This window comes from Strix aluco, chromosome 4 (assembly GCF_031877795.1).
Source record: "Strix aluco isolate bStrAlu1 chromosome 4, bStrAlu1.hap1, whole genome shotgun sequence".
NCBI lineage: Eukaryota > Metazoa > Chordata > Aves > Strigiformes > Strigidae > Strix > Strix aluco.
The window spans coordinates 123645929-123661764 of NC_133934.1; the positions used below are offsets into that span (position 1 = coordinate 123645929).

General features: G+C 39.9%; 1 protein-coding gene across 1 annotated transcript in view; it reads right to left on the bottom strand.

The window, feature by feature from the left end:
• Nucleotides 1-15836, bottom strand: part of KCNH5 (potassium voltage-gated channel subfamily H member 5) — a 161571-nt gene that overhangs the window by 40324 nt on the left and 105411 nt on the right. The window contains exons 8-9 of the mRNA XM_074821617.1: nt 12655-12854; nt 1022-1274 (exon numbers count right to left, since the gene is read on the bottom strand). Of these exons, the coding sequence (XP_074677718.1) occupies nt 1022-1274; nt 12655-12854 (453 nt within the window). The remainder of the gene's footprint in view (nt 1-1021; nt 1275-12654; nt 12855-15836) is intronic.

Consider the following 15836-nt stretch of genomic DNA (forward strand, 5'->3'; position numbering starts at 1 on the left):
AAATTCCCAAGTGTAACCCTCACCTCCCAGTGATTGTCCCCATGAGATACAAGAGAGACCCATGGAGCCCTCTGGAGCCACCCTTACAGGGAAGAAGCAGTACAGAGCTTCAGTGGGTTGTGAGAGGTGCCCTAGGACAAGGCCACCCACTGGACTTGTCCTCAGGGAGCCACAGCTCCAGTTTAAGAGAAGGCAAATAGCTAATATTCAACAGGTGACCAGTTCTACAATAAATGGGTCTATTTTAAACAGGCAGGACAGACTATGGATGGTTTTCATGCAGAGACATCAGTTATTCCTTACAATGTTCTGCCTCTGAGGATGATTCCTGCCTCAACATCACTGCTGACCACTCAGTCCCACCACCCACTACACCTCTCCCAATCCCATACAAGCTAGTGAGGAGAATGCATAAGGCTCTCTCTCACCCACTGCTGGCACCACAGTGGGGTGATGGGTAATCACCACAGATGGGTGATTAATCTGGAGCTCCCCCAGTACTGAGACTTCTCATGACTGGCTGGCTAGATGGTGCAAACCTATTTCTTTGCATAGTCAGATCAGACTATTTATTTTCTGTAAAGCCAGTTCACTACAAGCGACAATTTTGCTTCCTTGTAGAGACAATTTGCAGGTGTTATTCTGGGCTAGAATACAGACAAATAAAAATCCCAGTGGAGGTTAATGTGGAAATCCTCCTGAGAGACTAATACAAAACAATGTGTATTTCCTCTACCAGGCTATTTAAAAGATGTCAAGCACACAGACGCCATTCTCTTGCTCAGAAACGCTGTAACTGTGACCAGTGAGCCATAATGGGTAGAAAGAGCATTCCCAATGGCATAAAAGATGAAGGGTTTGCTCCTAGAGTAGCATCTCTGGAGACAGGATGTCTCCATCTTATGACAACCACTAGCCTCCTGTAGTCTCAGCTGATGTTAGGCAAGACTAGTTAATATTCAAAGCTAAGCACAAGGCAAATATATCCAAGCCACTAGCATTTCAATAGAGATCACAGTACCTAAAATAGCCACCACCTCGTCGTCCTGGATGACTTCTAGGGATCCCGAGACCACAAAGCAAAGAGCATCAACGCTTTCCCCAGCATGATAGATGAGGTCCCCCGGGGCGCAATGGATCGTCTGAAATTCCACAGCCAGGGCTCGCAGGCAGCCGTCACTAGCCAGCCGGAAGGCAGGGTGCTCGTTAAAAACTTTCCGGTTTAGATGCACACAAATATCTGCTCTCATGTCCTTTGGGCAAATTGAGAGAACCTGAATAAAAGAAAGTTGAAAAATAATCAGCTGGGAATATGACACCAGGCCAGCGCGTGCTTTATGAAATGACTGGATGGATGGATCTTAAGATCTGTCTGGGTGGATCCCGAGATCCATCCATCCAGTTATTTCATAAAGCTTCTGGTGGGAGTTTTATCTTGAATTGGGGTAGTCTTTTTCTACCCATCTACTGCTTTCACTGCAGCTGAAAGGGTGATGTGGAAGAAGGGACTTTTCTGTTATACTGTTCTCATTCCTAACAGTTTTCACACTTGTTTTCCAGAATTGCAGGTGGCACTACTATGTTTGTGGATATCCCTCCAGACTTGGTGCCCAGACTATCCGCCCGCTGCTACGCTCAATCCCTGTAGGAGCACAGAACGGACGCTCAGAGCTGAAGGAGCTTGAAGACATGCAAAGATGGACCATTCACAATAGAAAACACAACATTTTGCTCACATCCAGAAAACCTAGTATTCAAAAGTCTTGATGTAGATGACCACTTACCGACACGTATCCAAACACACCTAGGGTTTAGTTTCAGTGCCATATAGACATATAATAAGTAACCTGCCCTGAAGGGCTTACAGACTAGAAAATCCAAGGAGTTTGAGATTAGAGCAAAAAGAAAGTATTATGAAACCTCATGAAATGTAAAGTAAAGGTGAGTGAAAAACTGTCCTGTGAACATGAAGATGTCTTCACAGCGGATCAATTAAATAAGACCTTCAATTAATTTCTTACCTTAAATAGCTTTCCCTATTAAAATAGTAACACAAATACACCTGAAGAAAGTGAAAACGTGTGGGTCTTGTTAGGTTTGTAAACTTTAATATTTGCACATCCTCCTAAACATGCTAAGGTCCTTATAACCCTAAAATGCATGGTAGCTAATTGCACTGAGAAACATACAAATCCTTTTAAAGCTTTCCTAGGATAAATAATAGAAAAGAGCATGAAATTAAGAGCACTCTGTAAGTCTCATATAAAGAAGACTGCAGATCAATAGTACTGATTAATTTCTCATTGTATGGAATTAATCTGGCAGCCTGTTCTGCAGACAATGTGAGAGACAGGGACACTTGGTCAATGTGTTGACTACCACTGAATAGTAGCAAAAAGAGGGAGGCTCTGGTAACCCTGACTAAGCTTTGAGGCAAATGGTCATGTTAATATTGAAGTAAAGCCACGACTTTCATTTCTGTTTAATGCAGAAGAGGTATAAAACATACTATTGTAAAGTATTACTAAAGGTCCTAAAGTATAGAATAGGAAAATAGTAAACAATTTCTAGTTTAATAATAACATGTAGTCCCTTCCTTATTTCAACAAATCAAAGTTCCTTTGTGGTCCAAGATAAAATGAATGAAAAAAGGTGATGTAGAAGTTATTCTCCTATCTTCTGTACTATGACAGTCTGAGGCTGGAAGGGGTTACTGAACCATCTGCACTAACTTCTTGCACTCATAATTTTCATATCAATCCCAGAATACCTGGTAAAATTATAGCCTAGAAGGCCTTGATTTAATGTTTTCAAATGATACAGGGTAGTTGTTCCAATGGACAGCTACTCTCTCTTTTAAAATATGCTGTTTCTGAACTGATTTTTTTTTTACATTTTCAGCCAACAGCCAGGGGATTTCATCATGTTGCTCAGATAAAACATCTGCAATCATTGGAAAACTCTTCCACATGTAGATGTTTATAGAATATGACCAGGTCATCTCTTGATCTCACCTTGAATAAACAGGAGAGATGATGGTTGTGCCTAACATTATGAAGCACAGTATCTCTTTGGAAACTTCTCCATAGCACGAGGTTTTCTCACTTGCTACCACCTTCCCAGATCTATCAGATAATTATTTTTTATTTGATTTAACACAAAATAAGTCAATTTGGCTTAATGCTATTTTGCTGTAACAAAATATTGTATAGAACACATTAAAATAACTTGCATAAGTCTGTTTTATCATAAAAATTAATAAACACATTTGACAAGACATTCTCCATAAACCATCATTTGCATTAGTAATAATGTCTTGTCTGAGTCACTGTTGACCATATCCCATATCACATTTCCATAATTTTATTGGGGGAAAATGTCAATTTTACAAACTTATACTTACCTGAGTCATTCCATTTACCGTTAGAAACATGGGCACACCTTAGTTTTTCCAGTAAAAACCAAAAACTACTTTTGAAAGTGATTGTTTCACCTCAGCCCTACTTCTGGATCAAACAGAAAGCTCGTCTTTATTATAATAAAATAGAAACATGCCATCTTTCTTCTTCTCAATAGTATTTAATGAAAAATTCTTTTGTATCATGATTGATGATTTTTAGGATTTTTATCTACTCTTGGGCCTAAATCATGGTTAGAAGTTTTTTACATCCCTTTAATACTTAAGTGCTTTTGACTCAACAAGGCCATAAGCTATGAATTCTCAAACACTGCTCTTAAGAAAAATGTGTGTATTCATACATGATTGATTTCTAAATTTTCTCTTTTAAGCTTCCAAACTGCAGGAAAAATTGGTTAAACTATTGCAGAGGTTGTTACTGTAAGATTCGGAGATGTTCCAGGACCGTTTGTTTTTTGGAGTGTAAATTAATTGTGTCCCTCAAGAACAGAAGCCACTTGGATGCAAAGCAGCATATTGTTTCCTCACAAATACAGAGTTTAATACAGAGTATTAAAAGTGAGCACACAAAGCATTCTCCTTTTATAGACACAACAAACATATCTATCATCACACACTGTAACATGAAGAGACAGGAAAAATTCCACTGCACAGAAAAAGCCAGTCTTAGAAAGCATAATTCAGGAATTTTCTGATGTCATGATAAAGTGATTCTCCTAATGACATATGACTGTATGGAGATATATGGAGGTATCACTTATCAACTAGTACACCAGTAAATGAGTAATGATCCAAGAGTTAGCCAGGAACAAATATTCTTTATTTCAGTTTTCTTGTCTGCTACGCTGCAAGTACTGAGAACAGAGGATGAAACAGATGACAACTAAAAGAAATACTTAATATGAAAAGATTTGGCAAAGGAGATTTGATAAAGATAAATGTCGATATACGTGGGGAAAAAAAGAGCAAAGATAGACAATAGCAATATTCAGCTATGTGTTTACTGTATGCTCCAAGCACAGGACTTCATGAGCCCCTACCTGACTCTGCAGCACTTCTTTTTGTGTTTACAAATACCAACATCATGAATTCAGGAGTCTTACAGATGCCACCAGCTTCTCTATCAGTTGTACTGTAGAAAGGGGTTGTTGGTGACACAGATTGCAGTATGTACTAATTTTCCTGCTTCCAAAGAAGACACATAATGTGATATAGGATCACACAGAAGCCTGTGGAAGCTAATGATAAATAATCCAAAGACCTTAAGAGCAGAAAATGAGAAAATGAGCACTTCAAATTCAGGTAAATATTCTTCTGAAAATGATCCCTTATTGACAATACAAGACTTCAACATTCTTACTGTGAAATGCTCTTACTGAGATCTCAGCATTTTTAAGGCATCATGCAACTATTAAGATAAAAACTAGTAGCAACATGGTTGTATTTGAGTCCATATGGTATACAGATGCACACACATGGGTGTAAAAGAGAAATTCAATTTAAGCGAGAGGATATCCTGTAACGCTCAATCTTTTGTTTCAGTGTTAGTAGAACTGAAGTTCAGCTGGGACATCTGTTCTAGCCTGTGTATTCTTTCAGCGGTGTATCAAAAACCACCACGACAAATTTCTGAAGAGGAAATTTCCTTAGAGATTTCAAGACCTTTCTCAGTGAAACCTGCAGTTTATAAGCAAGGCAGGATATTAAGGTTGCTGACTGCAATGCTTTACTAACTGATGGTTTTGGAGCACACAACTTGGAGCAGGCAGTCTGCAGGGACCAGGTGCTTGTGCTGCTACAGAAGTTGCTCCGTAATAAATCTGTAGCCACAGACTTCACAGTCAGCTTTCCCATATGCATCCAAACAGCATGAAAGAACAGAACCTGTTACATTTCAATGCAAAATCTGAGGAGAAAGTTGAATTCTACCCAGAGGAAAATGTTCGCTGGCTGTATATGCTGTGTTTCTACAAGAAAAGGAGCAAGGCTCCACACCACATATGAACAGTACACATGTATCCACAAAGACCTGAACCACTGCAAAGCTGAGAGAGGAGAAAGTAAAGCCCAGAATAACATTTATCACTTCCCTTCTCTGCACAGAAAATTAAACTTCCTCAAAATCGGTATAAAACAATTGCTGAGCTCTGCCGCCATCACCTTGGCACCCAGCTGATAAAAACCCCAACACAACAACACCCAATGCAGAGATTCAACACCGCTGTCATCTCTAGAGCACCCTATGGCACACGTAAAATGCTGGCAGTGAGTGAAAAGCTTGTGGTTGCTGTTAGAGATTGGGAAAGGCAGTAACCAGCTCTGGAAGATTCACAGGGAATTGGCACAAAACATTTCACTATCTTTTCAGCTCAAGATCTATAAGGGGAGGAATAAAATTCCCAAGGAGGCTCTATCTGATTTTTTTTTCCTCTCCCATCCATTTCCTCAGCATGCTCAGGCAGTTTAAGATAAGCCCCTTGAACAGCTCAAAAAACTCTCAGGGAGCAGAGATTATAAAGAACTCAAAGAAAAGCAAATGAATCAAAACAAAAACTGTACAGATAAAGAGTGTGTTTTAGGATGGCTTTAAGTATTTTAAAAAAAAATATCTTCCCCCGCTGGAAAACACTACAGTATGTCTTAGCAAATATTACAGAATCTGTTAAGACTTGTTAACAAAAAGGGCAGAGGTCAGTGAATCATGAACGCTATCTATTTGCAATTCTCTTTCAGCACACAGGATTTTTACTTTCTCAGGGTTGTAGCTAAGGGATATATTGACTGATATTCAAGCAAAGAGCTTAGACAGTCTTAGTGGTGGAATAATGAGGACTGTTTTCTAAATGAATAATGAACAAATATTGAGATACTAAAAAATATCAGCTATGACAATAAATAAAATAAACTCCTCCAACTTCTAATCAGTTATAGGCCACAGATAGCTCTTTTTATTTTTTGGAGAAAGGTCACTCTGGGTTTTCAGACATATTCAGTAGAGTCATAATCAAGGACAGTTCTTTGCAAAAAAACACAATACCAAAACCCTCTAGGCAACTGACCAAGTTATTCAGATTTTTAGAAGGATTTGGCAATTTGAGTGTTGAATTCTTTTGCAGACCTGGCTAAAAGTGTTACATTTGGCACTGGATGGAGGCCAAAGAGACAAAGGTAAGAAAACAGCCGATTGGCAAATCACAGAGCATTTTCCTGTAATAATCAGGTAATTTTGTGAGTAACTCAAAGAAGATGTATGGAACTGAGCACTTATTAACCCTGCATGCATTAGGGTAATCATTAATACATCATTGAATATCTTGGCACCAAGAACTGAATTTCAACAGCTCTGTTTTAATTGCACTAAAATCCAAGGTCACTTGGATTTAAATGCTCAGGAATCAAGATCTGAAAATCAAGTCTAGTAAGTTGAGTTTGGCTTGTTTTCTTTTTAACAATACAAGTGCTGATCAAAATGGTTAGATTTAGTGGTATAGTAACAAAATTAACTGGTTTTTAACTGAGTAACAAGTATTAGAGACATTCAAAAATACCTAAAAATTTGCTCTAGATTACATTAAATTCACTATTGTCCACACAGATAGAATCTGGCTAAGGGTCTGAAAAACATGGGAAGATGAAAGGCATCACCAAGTGTTTTAAGAAGTCAAGTGGTTCACCAGCACAGAGCCTGCTGGTTTGTCTAACGCACTGAAAAGATGATCCAAAGTAGCAGATCCCAGGTTGCCTAAGGATTGTAAGGTTAAAGGTTTCATTGTTTTCAGTTTTGCTATAATATCTATCCCCAACACAATCATTAAATGACCTTCTAGTGGGGCAAAGGATTGCAGACTACAGGGAATTCTATCATTAAAAATCAACTTTTTAGATAAAACAAAGAAAAATAAACATCAGAAAGAATATGGCATACATCAAAGAATCTCTCAAGTCACAACATTTTTTGGAGTGACAACTTCTGGCACAAAGGTCACCCTTGGAAGAATGAGGTCAACTAATGGATTATTTTACTTTGTGTTTCTGGAGGTAGCTTTATTTTCTAACATGCAGCATTATGTAAAAACATTCAAGGGTGAAAGCATTAAGAAAACAGATATGGAGAAGACCTTCCCCTAGATGTGGTCTCTGGAACTGACAGCCCCTCCGTCAGCTCCATCCCCTTGGTGGTAGTGCTAAGGAAAATGCCCGACCCATCCACTCGGGTACTTATTCCCCCAGGAAATAAGCTCATGAGCTGCTCCATAGCCCTGGCATTTCCTCAAGCATGACAGGTTCATAGTTTAATCTGTATCAATCCCAAGATGAACACATCCAAGAGGCAGAGATAATTGTGGATAATCTTTCCTGGCTCTGCACAGTGCATATAGGAGGTAAATAATCCATACCATCCATAAAGGTGAAACAGAAAGCCCCACTGGTGCACAGGCCCCACTCTTGGACCCGTGTGAAGGACAGTGAGACCCTGACCGTCTCTCCTGCATCCCGCTCTCCAAAGAACCGTGGATTGCAACTGTACCTGGTCCTAGCTCAGCTCTGTGAGGTGAGGGAAGACTTCTTGTTCACCTCGTCCCGATCTGCAAGGAACGACCAACAACCCCGCCTCTACAACGAAACAAAAATACTTGTCCAAACGATTTTTACCTTCCCTTTTCAGCAGGGAATTGTATGTAGCTGTCACACCTAATTCTGTAGAAGTTTTCTTTGGCCACGAAGCTTGGAAGCCTTCTACCCCGGTCATCCGTGAGGAAATCCAGCCAGCACTTACAGACACCTCTGTGTGATGGGACACTGTAGGAACGGCAGCCTGATTCCCCTATCTGTCTCAGGCTATCACTAATTATTACTAAAGCTCTTGAAGATCTTATTAACAGCAAACACAACTAAACTGCACTTTCCTTCCGTGGTTTAATGTTTAATAAAGTTACAACCTGTGTCTATAAACCCATCTCTCTTGTATGAAAGCTTAGTGGGCCAGAAGTGAATAATTTGAATACTGTGTTATTTTCTGATTATTTCCATTTCAGTCATTGCAATGTGGAATTGGCTCTCATTATTCGAATCACCACTGATGCTTAGGTTGAGACTAAATAGATGACTTTTTTGCTCCTTCAACCTATGGCTTTTCTGAAGGAATTGACTGTTAAAACATGATAGACATTTATTTAATTTCTTTCTGAGCAAATCCTAAGCCATACAACAGCACAGAGGTCAAGATGAGAAAATCTTTGGGTTTTACTGACATTTCAGAATGTAATCATTAGATGAGACCATGTTAGTTAATGGTTCTTCCTCTTTCATCTATAATGACCTATTTCTTATAGAAGAGCTAATATCTATAAATTTTTCATTTGCTGTCTAGAGATTTCAATGAAAACCAAGAGATTTTAATTCAGAGTGTGTTTCATATATCAAATTATTACTGTAAAGGGTTTTTTCAGCTGCTTAAAAATGGCCATATACAGAGAATGTACTGCCTTTTTTTACCTCTCAAAAAACCCAGGTTCTGCTGGATGAGAGATACTGTTTAGTATATAAAGGCTTCTTAGTTTACCTCTGCTCATTATTATATGAATAACCCCGAAACATGTAGCATTAAATGTAAAAAAAATACCATCTTGTTTGAGCCACTGTTACACCAGGAGATAAGAGTCCATGTGCATGTATTACATATATCATCCCAGCTGTCAGAGGAGGGCTCTCATGTTTAAGTGATTTACGATTATGGATCAGAGCCCACTTGCTTCCCCTTAAGTAACAATAATAAATACACTAATGCTTTTAGTGTCATTGTTAATTCCTTATTTGTGAACACTCAGAGACAGGCTGAAGCACTGTGGTTTGAAGACAGGATTTGAAGATGAGCTATTCCCAAGGAGAACAGGGAAGCCACAACTGTATGCTTAAGGCACCATCACTTCAGTGTGGGAGAACAAGCCCTCTTCCACATACAAGGAAAACAGACTGGGGCTTTAAGACAAAGTTCTGTTTGGGACAGCTTGCTCTCACAAGCAGCAAGGACTAGATCTTGATTTAACTTCTTCCACGTTAAATTCCACTTTGCCTTCAGTTCCCATCTAAGGACTCATCCTTACCAGTTTTAGGCAACATTTTATTTGGGACTACACACTGAATGTGTCATTCAAGGATAGATATTTGAGATCTGATGCAACAAATCTACACATGTTAAGTGGTAGTAACTTCATTAAAGCTATTAACTTACATTTTAATTTCAAGCATATTAATTTAAAATCTTTAGTTATCAAAGAAACATATGCATTACTCCATCAAATTGCGAGAATTGTTCATCACTGTAGGAACATACTGTAACACTCCTATAAGAAATTTCATTCTTTATTACTACATTAACCTTCTTTTTCTTTGAATTTGGATTTCAAAACAAAGCCATTTCAACATGCTGAGTGACTGAATGAAATGTATTATAAATTTGTGGCAAATGACGTTGCAAAACACATTCCAGTGTGACAATGCAGATATATTTGGAAGTTTAGGATGTAATACTGTATGTTAAGTTGAAAAACATCCTTGGATGATGGAAACTGTCTGATGGAAACCGAAAAGTTGAGAAATTCCTCACTAATTATCATGTGCCATGAGCACACGTGTTTTGCAAGATAATAAGAAGCTTATTGAAAAGTTCATAAAAATTAAGTAGAATGGGAAATCATGTGATCCAAAGATATCCAGACAACAAGACTGGTCAGAATCTCATTATTGGAGCTTTGAAAACAAGACTGGAAGAAAACCCTAAGGTCACATCCAGGCTGTCAGACAAAGCAGTGCAGAGAAGCAATTCAAGACCTGGGGCAGTAATCTCCTATTCCAACCTACTCTGGACGACTATCTGGATTTAGCAGCTCAGCTGCAGGTGCAATGTAGTCCCATTAGCCCCACTGTGTCTACAGGAATAAATCTGGCTTGACTCTGTGTACCTTGGAGGTCCCTACAGTGCGTTCCCATCCACTTGCTGCTCTAGGTTTAGTACAGACGGATTCAATTTAAATGCAGAGGGTCTTACGACAGGGTTTGAAGGGGTAATGAAGGAACTAATGCAAGAGAAACGATCCAACCTACATGACTAGTTTCTGGGACTGTACCACTGTTTCTATCATTTTTCATCTTTTCTTATTCGTTTTGGTGAAGCACATCATAACACCCTTCTGAGTAGAGATAAAGGTAAGAAGGCTGCCCGGCTATGACACAGCTTTCCACCCTTTTGCTAAAACAAATCCTGACTTTGGCTAAGGTCCTGCAGCTGAAAGCAAACTGCCTGATCCTTACACTCGTACAGATCCAGGGATGCTCAGTGCGGGCACTACAGGCCGCTGGTGCTGTTGCTTTTGCAGACTTGCAGGCTGTAAGGGATACAAAACACCAAAATATTCAAACCGGTGCTCAAGTTCTTACTTGTCTCTGTTCTTCTGTAACATGGGCTTTTCTGGGAAGTTCGATTAGATGCAACTACTGATGTCCAGATGCAGAGGTTCCTGAAATCCTTCCACTGTTTTAAATAGGTTTTGGATCCAGGCCTAAGTTTAGGCAAGTCTTTACCAAGGGAAAATTGTTAAAAACCTAAGTCACAGATTTTACAGCCATATTAATTATCTAGCTAAGCAGCCACTACTATCTTACAGACCAGAGAACACTGCTTACCATGAGTCGAAGATTATGGCTCTAACTGCATTTTTATAAACTATAAAACCGGACATGCGGAAACTATGGAAGGAAATTTCAGTAATTAAAGCATAGGTTCTCCTAATTAACTGCAAAGCATCATTAAAATCTAATGAAACTGTAGTGGAATAATACAGGATTCTGGCTTAACTGCAAGGAGATAAATGCAAATGAAAGTTGAATTTTCACAAGGTTTTGAATGTACACAATAGGACTGAATGCATTTACAGCAGTTTACAATATAAAAGCTCACTTTTAACACTATGAATCAGCATTGGGAAGTTAGGGTATTAGTGTATAAGACGTTAACATATTAAAGAATGTGGCATACTGAAGCACAAAAATCAAACAAATCAAAATCCTTGTTACTTAAAATAGTTGTATTTGTGATGGTAAACCAAATTTCACAGCAGAGATTAATAAGATAACTGCTGTTGCATCAGCATGATGTAAGACTAAATTTTTCAGTGTAGCAACTTCATCTTGGCATAGCTGAACAAGCTGCATCATCATCCCATATTACACAATAGCTTCAACTGAAGCAAGAACTTCAAAGCTCTGCAAGCACTAGACATTTTAAAACATTAATCTGCCATGACGTTTCCTTACCCTCCCTCAGACACTTGCCTTTTAAGTTCTAAGGAGGAAAATCTTCATGGAAACTGGAGCCTGAATGCCTAATTTCAGGTGATGTGTATCAGGTCCACAGAAGACACAAGAACATTGCTGATCTCCACTGACCAAAAATCTGGACCTAAAACTGTTATATCTTGCCTACAATCAAGGTATTGCAGGTGGAAACCACCCCATCTGACTTCAGCTCTATAAAATATCCAATGCTACTAGACAGACTCACTGCACATATCATGGAGGAAGAGAGGCTCTGAGGACAATTCACTTGGTCTGTCCTGGCACATGATGAATCACTCTCCGAAGATGACCTTCTCCTTTAATCAGCTTTCTGAGGGCTAAAGTCCTGTAGGACTTCTACCCCCCCATGGCTGTCAGCGGCGCCACATTTTCTGTATCTCCCTACCAAAGGCCTTAAATTCTAGCTGAGAGATTTTAGCTCCAGGAGATCAATCTCTACTGCCATTAAATCCTATACTAATTATGCTGATGGATATGTTGATGTCCTGGGCATCAGCAAAAGGTCCAAGCCAATCAAACTCATTTCATTGCAACTCACAGATGTAGGTTAAATACCAAATTATGTTCTCAGACTAATCTGGAGACCAATTTCCCGTTGATTTCAATACTTAAGTACATTAAAATTATTTAGCATTGAGGCAAAGTAAGACTGGAAAGCAGAAAACATTTACCATATGAAAAATAAAGGCTTATTTCCAAAGCAGCAAAACAGTCCTTTTTAAAACATCCAGTTTTTGATTCAAACACAAACATTATAATGAAGCAGCATGCAGTTAAGAATCTGTTAGTAAGTTATATGCCATTATACAGTCCTTCTTCTAAGAAAGCACACAATGGACACAAACTCTTGCTATCTAAATTGTTACCTCATGTACTCATACCTTCTCTGTGTCAATTCCTTTAGACATGGACCAGGTTGAAACAATATAATCCATGACTCTTTCACTAAGGCCTTTTGGGACTTGATATAATTTTAGGAAATCCCTCACATTGTTCAGCATCTCATGGTATCGGTTGGTGTTGGCATACATTTGCTGGAAAATAGTGGTGACGTTTCCAAAAATAGTTGCATAAAGAAGAGCTGAAAAAAACCAGAGGTAATTAAAAATAAATATGTATGCTCCAGTAAACGCTACTCATAATTCAAGGATAACATCAAAGAATTTTATGTATGGTTACAAATTACTGCAAATACATAGGTGTAAACTTAAAATTTCTATTTATGCACACACTTTCATACACATACATGTACAGTTATTTATTGAATTTACCCACACAGCTCATACAGCCACTCAGTGTGCATTAATTCACAAAATCCGTCATACAGATAATGTCCACACATGGAGTTAAAAACAGTTGGTGCATTGTAACTCTATAACCTACACTAATTAAACTAATTTTCAAATGTAACTTCAGCCTGCCAGTAAATCTTGAAGGCCCTATCCAAAGAATCATGTGGATCTCCTGTAAGATCAGCTCAACTGGCATGTGCTATGAGTATAGAATGGCCTTGGTCCCAAAGAAGAAATGAAATAGAGAAGAAAGGAACCTGGGAAACCTGTGAAAGAGATATCTATATAAATGTGACCCTGTGTCAATGGCCAAGGTGTGCACAAGAAAGATTCAGAGTGGTATTTCACAGTCCAATTTCTCAGCCAGCCCAGCAGATGACTTGGGTATGTCATGTCAACTCTAGATGCCAGTCACTAATGATTCCAAAGAGAGAAAAATTGGACTAGTGAATGATAGAAAGTCCCACTGAGGAGGGCATATGACTAGGGCAGGAGGAGGACAGGGTAGAGTAGCAAGCACTACCTCAAACCCAATCCTCAAGTTGCCTTCTCTTCTGGTTTAATTCTCCCCTTTCCAAACATGCCACCATTACTGTCAAGCTCATAGAGTTCAGTTGTGAAACACCAAAGAAGAGAAGATCACATATTTTAAGTAAACCTTTCTCCAAAGCTTTTGATACAGTTTCCACAGCCTCCTCCTAGAGAAACTGGTATATTATGGTCTAGACAAGTGACCTGTGTGGTGGGTAGGGAACTGGCTGACAGGCTGTACCCAGAGAGTGGTGGTAAATAGCTCTTTTACAAACTGGCAACCTGTCACAAGTGGGGTCCCCCAGGGATTGATATTGGGCCCAGTGATGTTTAATATCTTCATAAGTGATCTGGATGATGGGAGCAAGTGTACCCTGATGAAGTTTGCTGATGATACCAAACTGAGTGGGGAGGCAGAGCCACCCTGCAGGAAGGCCTGGATAGGCTGGAAGAGTGGGCTAACAAGAACCTTATGAAGTTTAACAAGGACAAGTGTAAGGTCTTGCATCCATGGAAAACATAATCCAGGAGTGCAGCACAGGCTGAGATCTACCTGGCTGAAGAGCAGCTCTGTGGAAAGGGACCTGGGGGCCCTGGTGCTCATTACGAGTGAAGATATGAGTGTGCTGCAGAGGTAAAGAAAGCCAACAGGATGCTGGGTTGCATCAACAAGGACATCACCAGCAGAGGTAAAGAAGTCATTATCCCACTCTACTCAGCTCTTGTCAGGCCACACCTGGAATATTTGTTCAGTTTTAGTCCCTGCTATACAAAAAAGCTGTGGACAGGCTGGAGAAGGTTCAGAGCAGGGCCGCAAAGATGAACAAAGGACTGGGAAGTCTACAGTGTGAGGAAAGGCTGAGGGAACTGGGTTTGTTCAGCGTTGAGAAGAGAAGGCTTAGGGGAGACCTTATCACCATGTTTCAGTATTTAAAGGGTGGCTACAAAGAAGATGGAGGCTCCTTTTTACAAAGAGTCACATGGAAAAGACGAGGGGTAATGGGCACAAGTTACTCATGGGAAGATTCCGACTGGACACAAGAGGAAAATTTTTCACAATGAGAACAATCAGCCACTGGAATAATCTTCCCAGGGAAGTGGTGGATTCCCCAACACTGGACACTTTTTAAACTTCTGCTGGACAGGGTGCTGGGCCAGCTTGTCTAGACCGTGCTTTTGCCACAAAAGGTTGGACCAGATGATCCTTGAGGTCCATTCCAACCTGGCATTCTATGATTCTTTTCAACTGAAAAGGCATCAAACTCAGTATACTATTACTAGTGTGATGCAGTGAACACTATTTGATGGAGAATGGCTGATTTCTGACGCCTAAATTCAGAAAAGCATTTAAGCAAGAACTTAAATGCACATCTTTACTAGTGCTGTCTTAGAATCATAGACTCATAGAATCATAGAATAGTTTAGGTTGAAAAAGGACTTTAAGATCATCGAGTCAAACCGTTAACCTAGCACTGCCAAGTCCACCACTAAATGATCTCCTTAAGTGTCACATCGACATGTCTTTTAAATGCCTCCAGAGATGGTGACTCAACCACTTCCCTGGACAGCCTGTTCCAATGCTTATCAACCCTTTTGGTGAAGATTTTTTTCCTAATATCCAATGTAAACCTCTCTTGGTGCAACTTGAGGCTATTTTCTCACTCTATCGCTTATTACTTGAGAGCCTGACACCCCCCTCACTACAACCTCCTTTTCTCCAGGCTAAACAACCCCAATTCCCTCAGCCGCTCCTCATAAGACTTGTGCTCTAGACCCTGCACCAGCTTCACTGCCCTTCTTTGGACACACTCCAGCACCTCAATGTCTTTCTTGGAATGAGGGGCCCAAAACTGAACACAGTATTTGAGATGTGGCCTCAACAGTGCTGAGTACAAGGGGACAATCACTTCCCTAGTTCTGCTGGTTACGCTACTTCTGGTACAAGCCAGGATGCTCTTGGCTTTCTTGGCCACCTGGGCACACTGCTGGTTCATGTTCAGCCGGCTGTTGACCAACACCCCCAGGTCCTTTTCCGTCCGGCAGCTTTCCAGCCACTCTGCTCCAAGCCTGTAGCGTTGCATGGGGTTGTTGTGACCCAAGTGCAGGACCCAGCACTGAGCCTTGTTGAACCTCATACAATTGGCCTCGGCCCATTGATCCAGCCTGTCCAGACCCCTCTGTATGGCCTGCCTACCATCAAGCAGATGAACATTTCTGCCCAAATTGGTGTCATCTGCAAA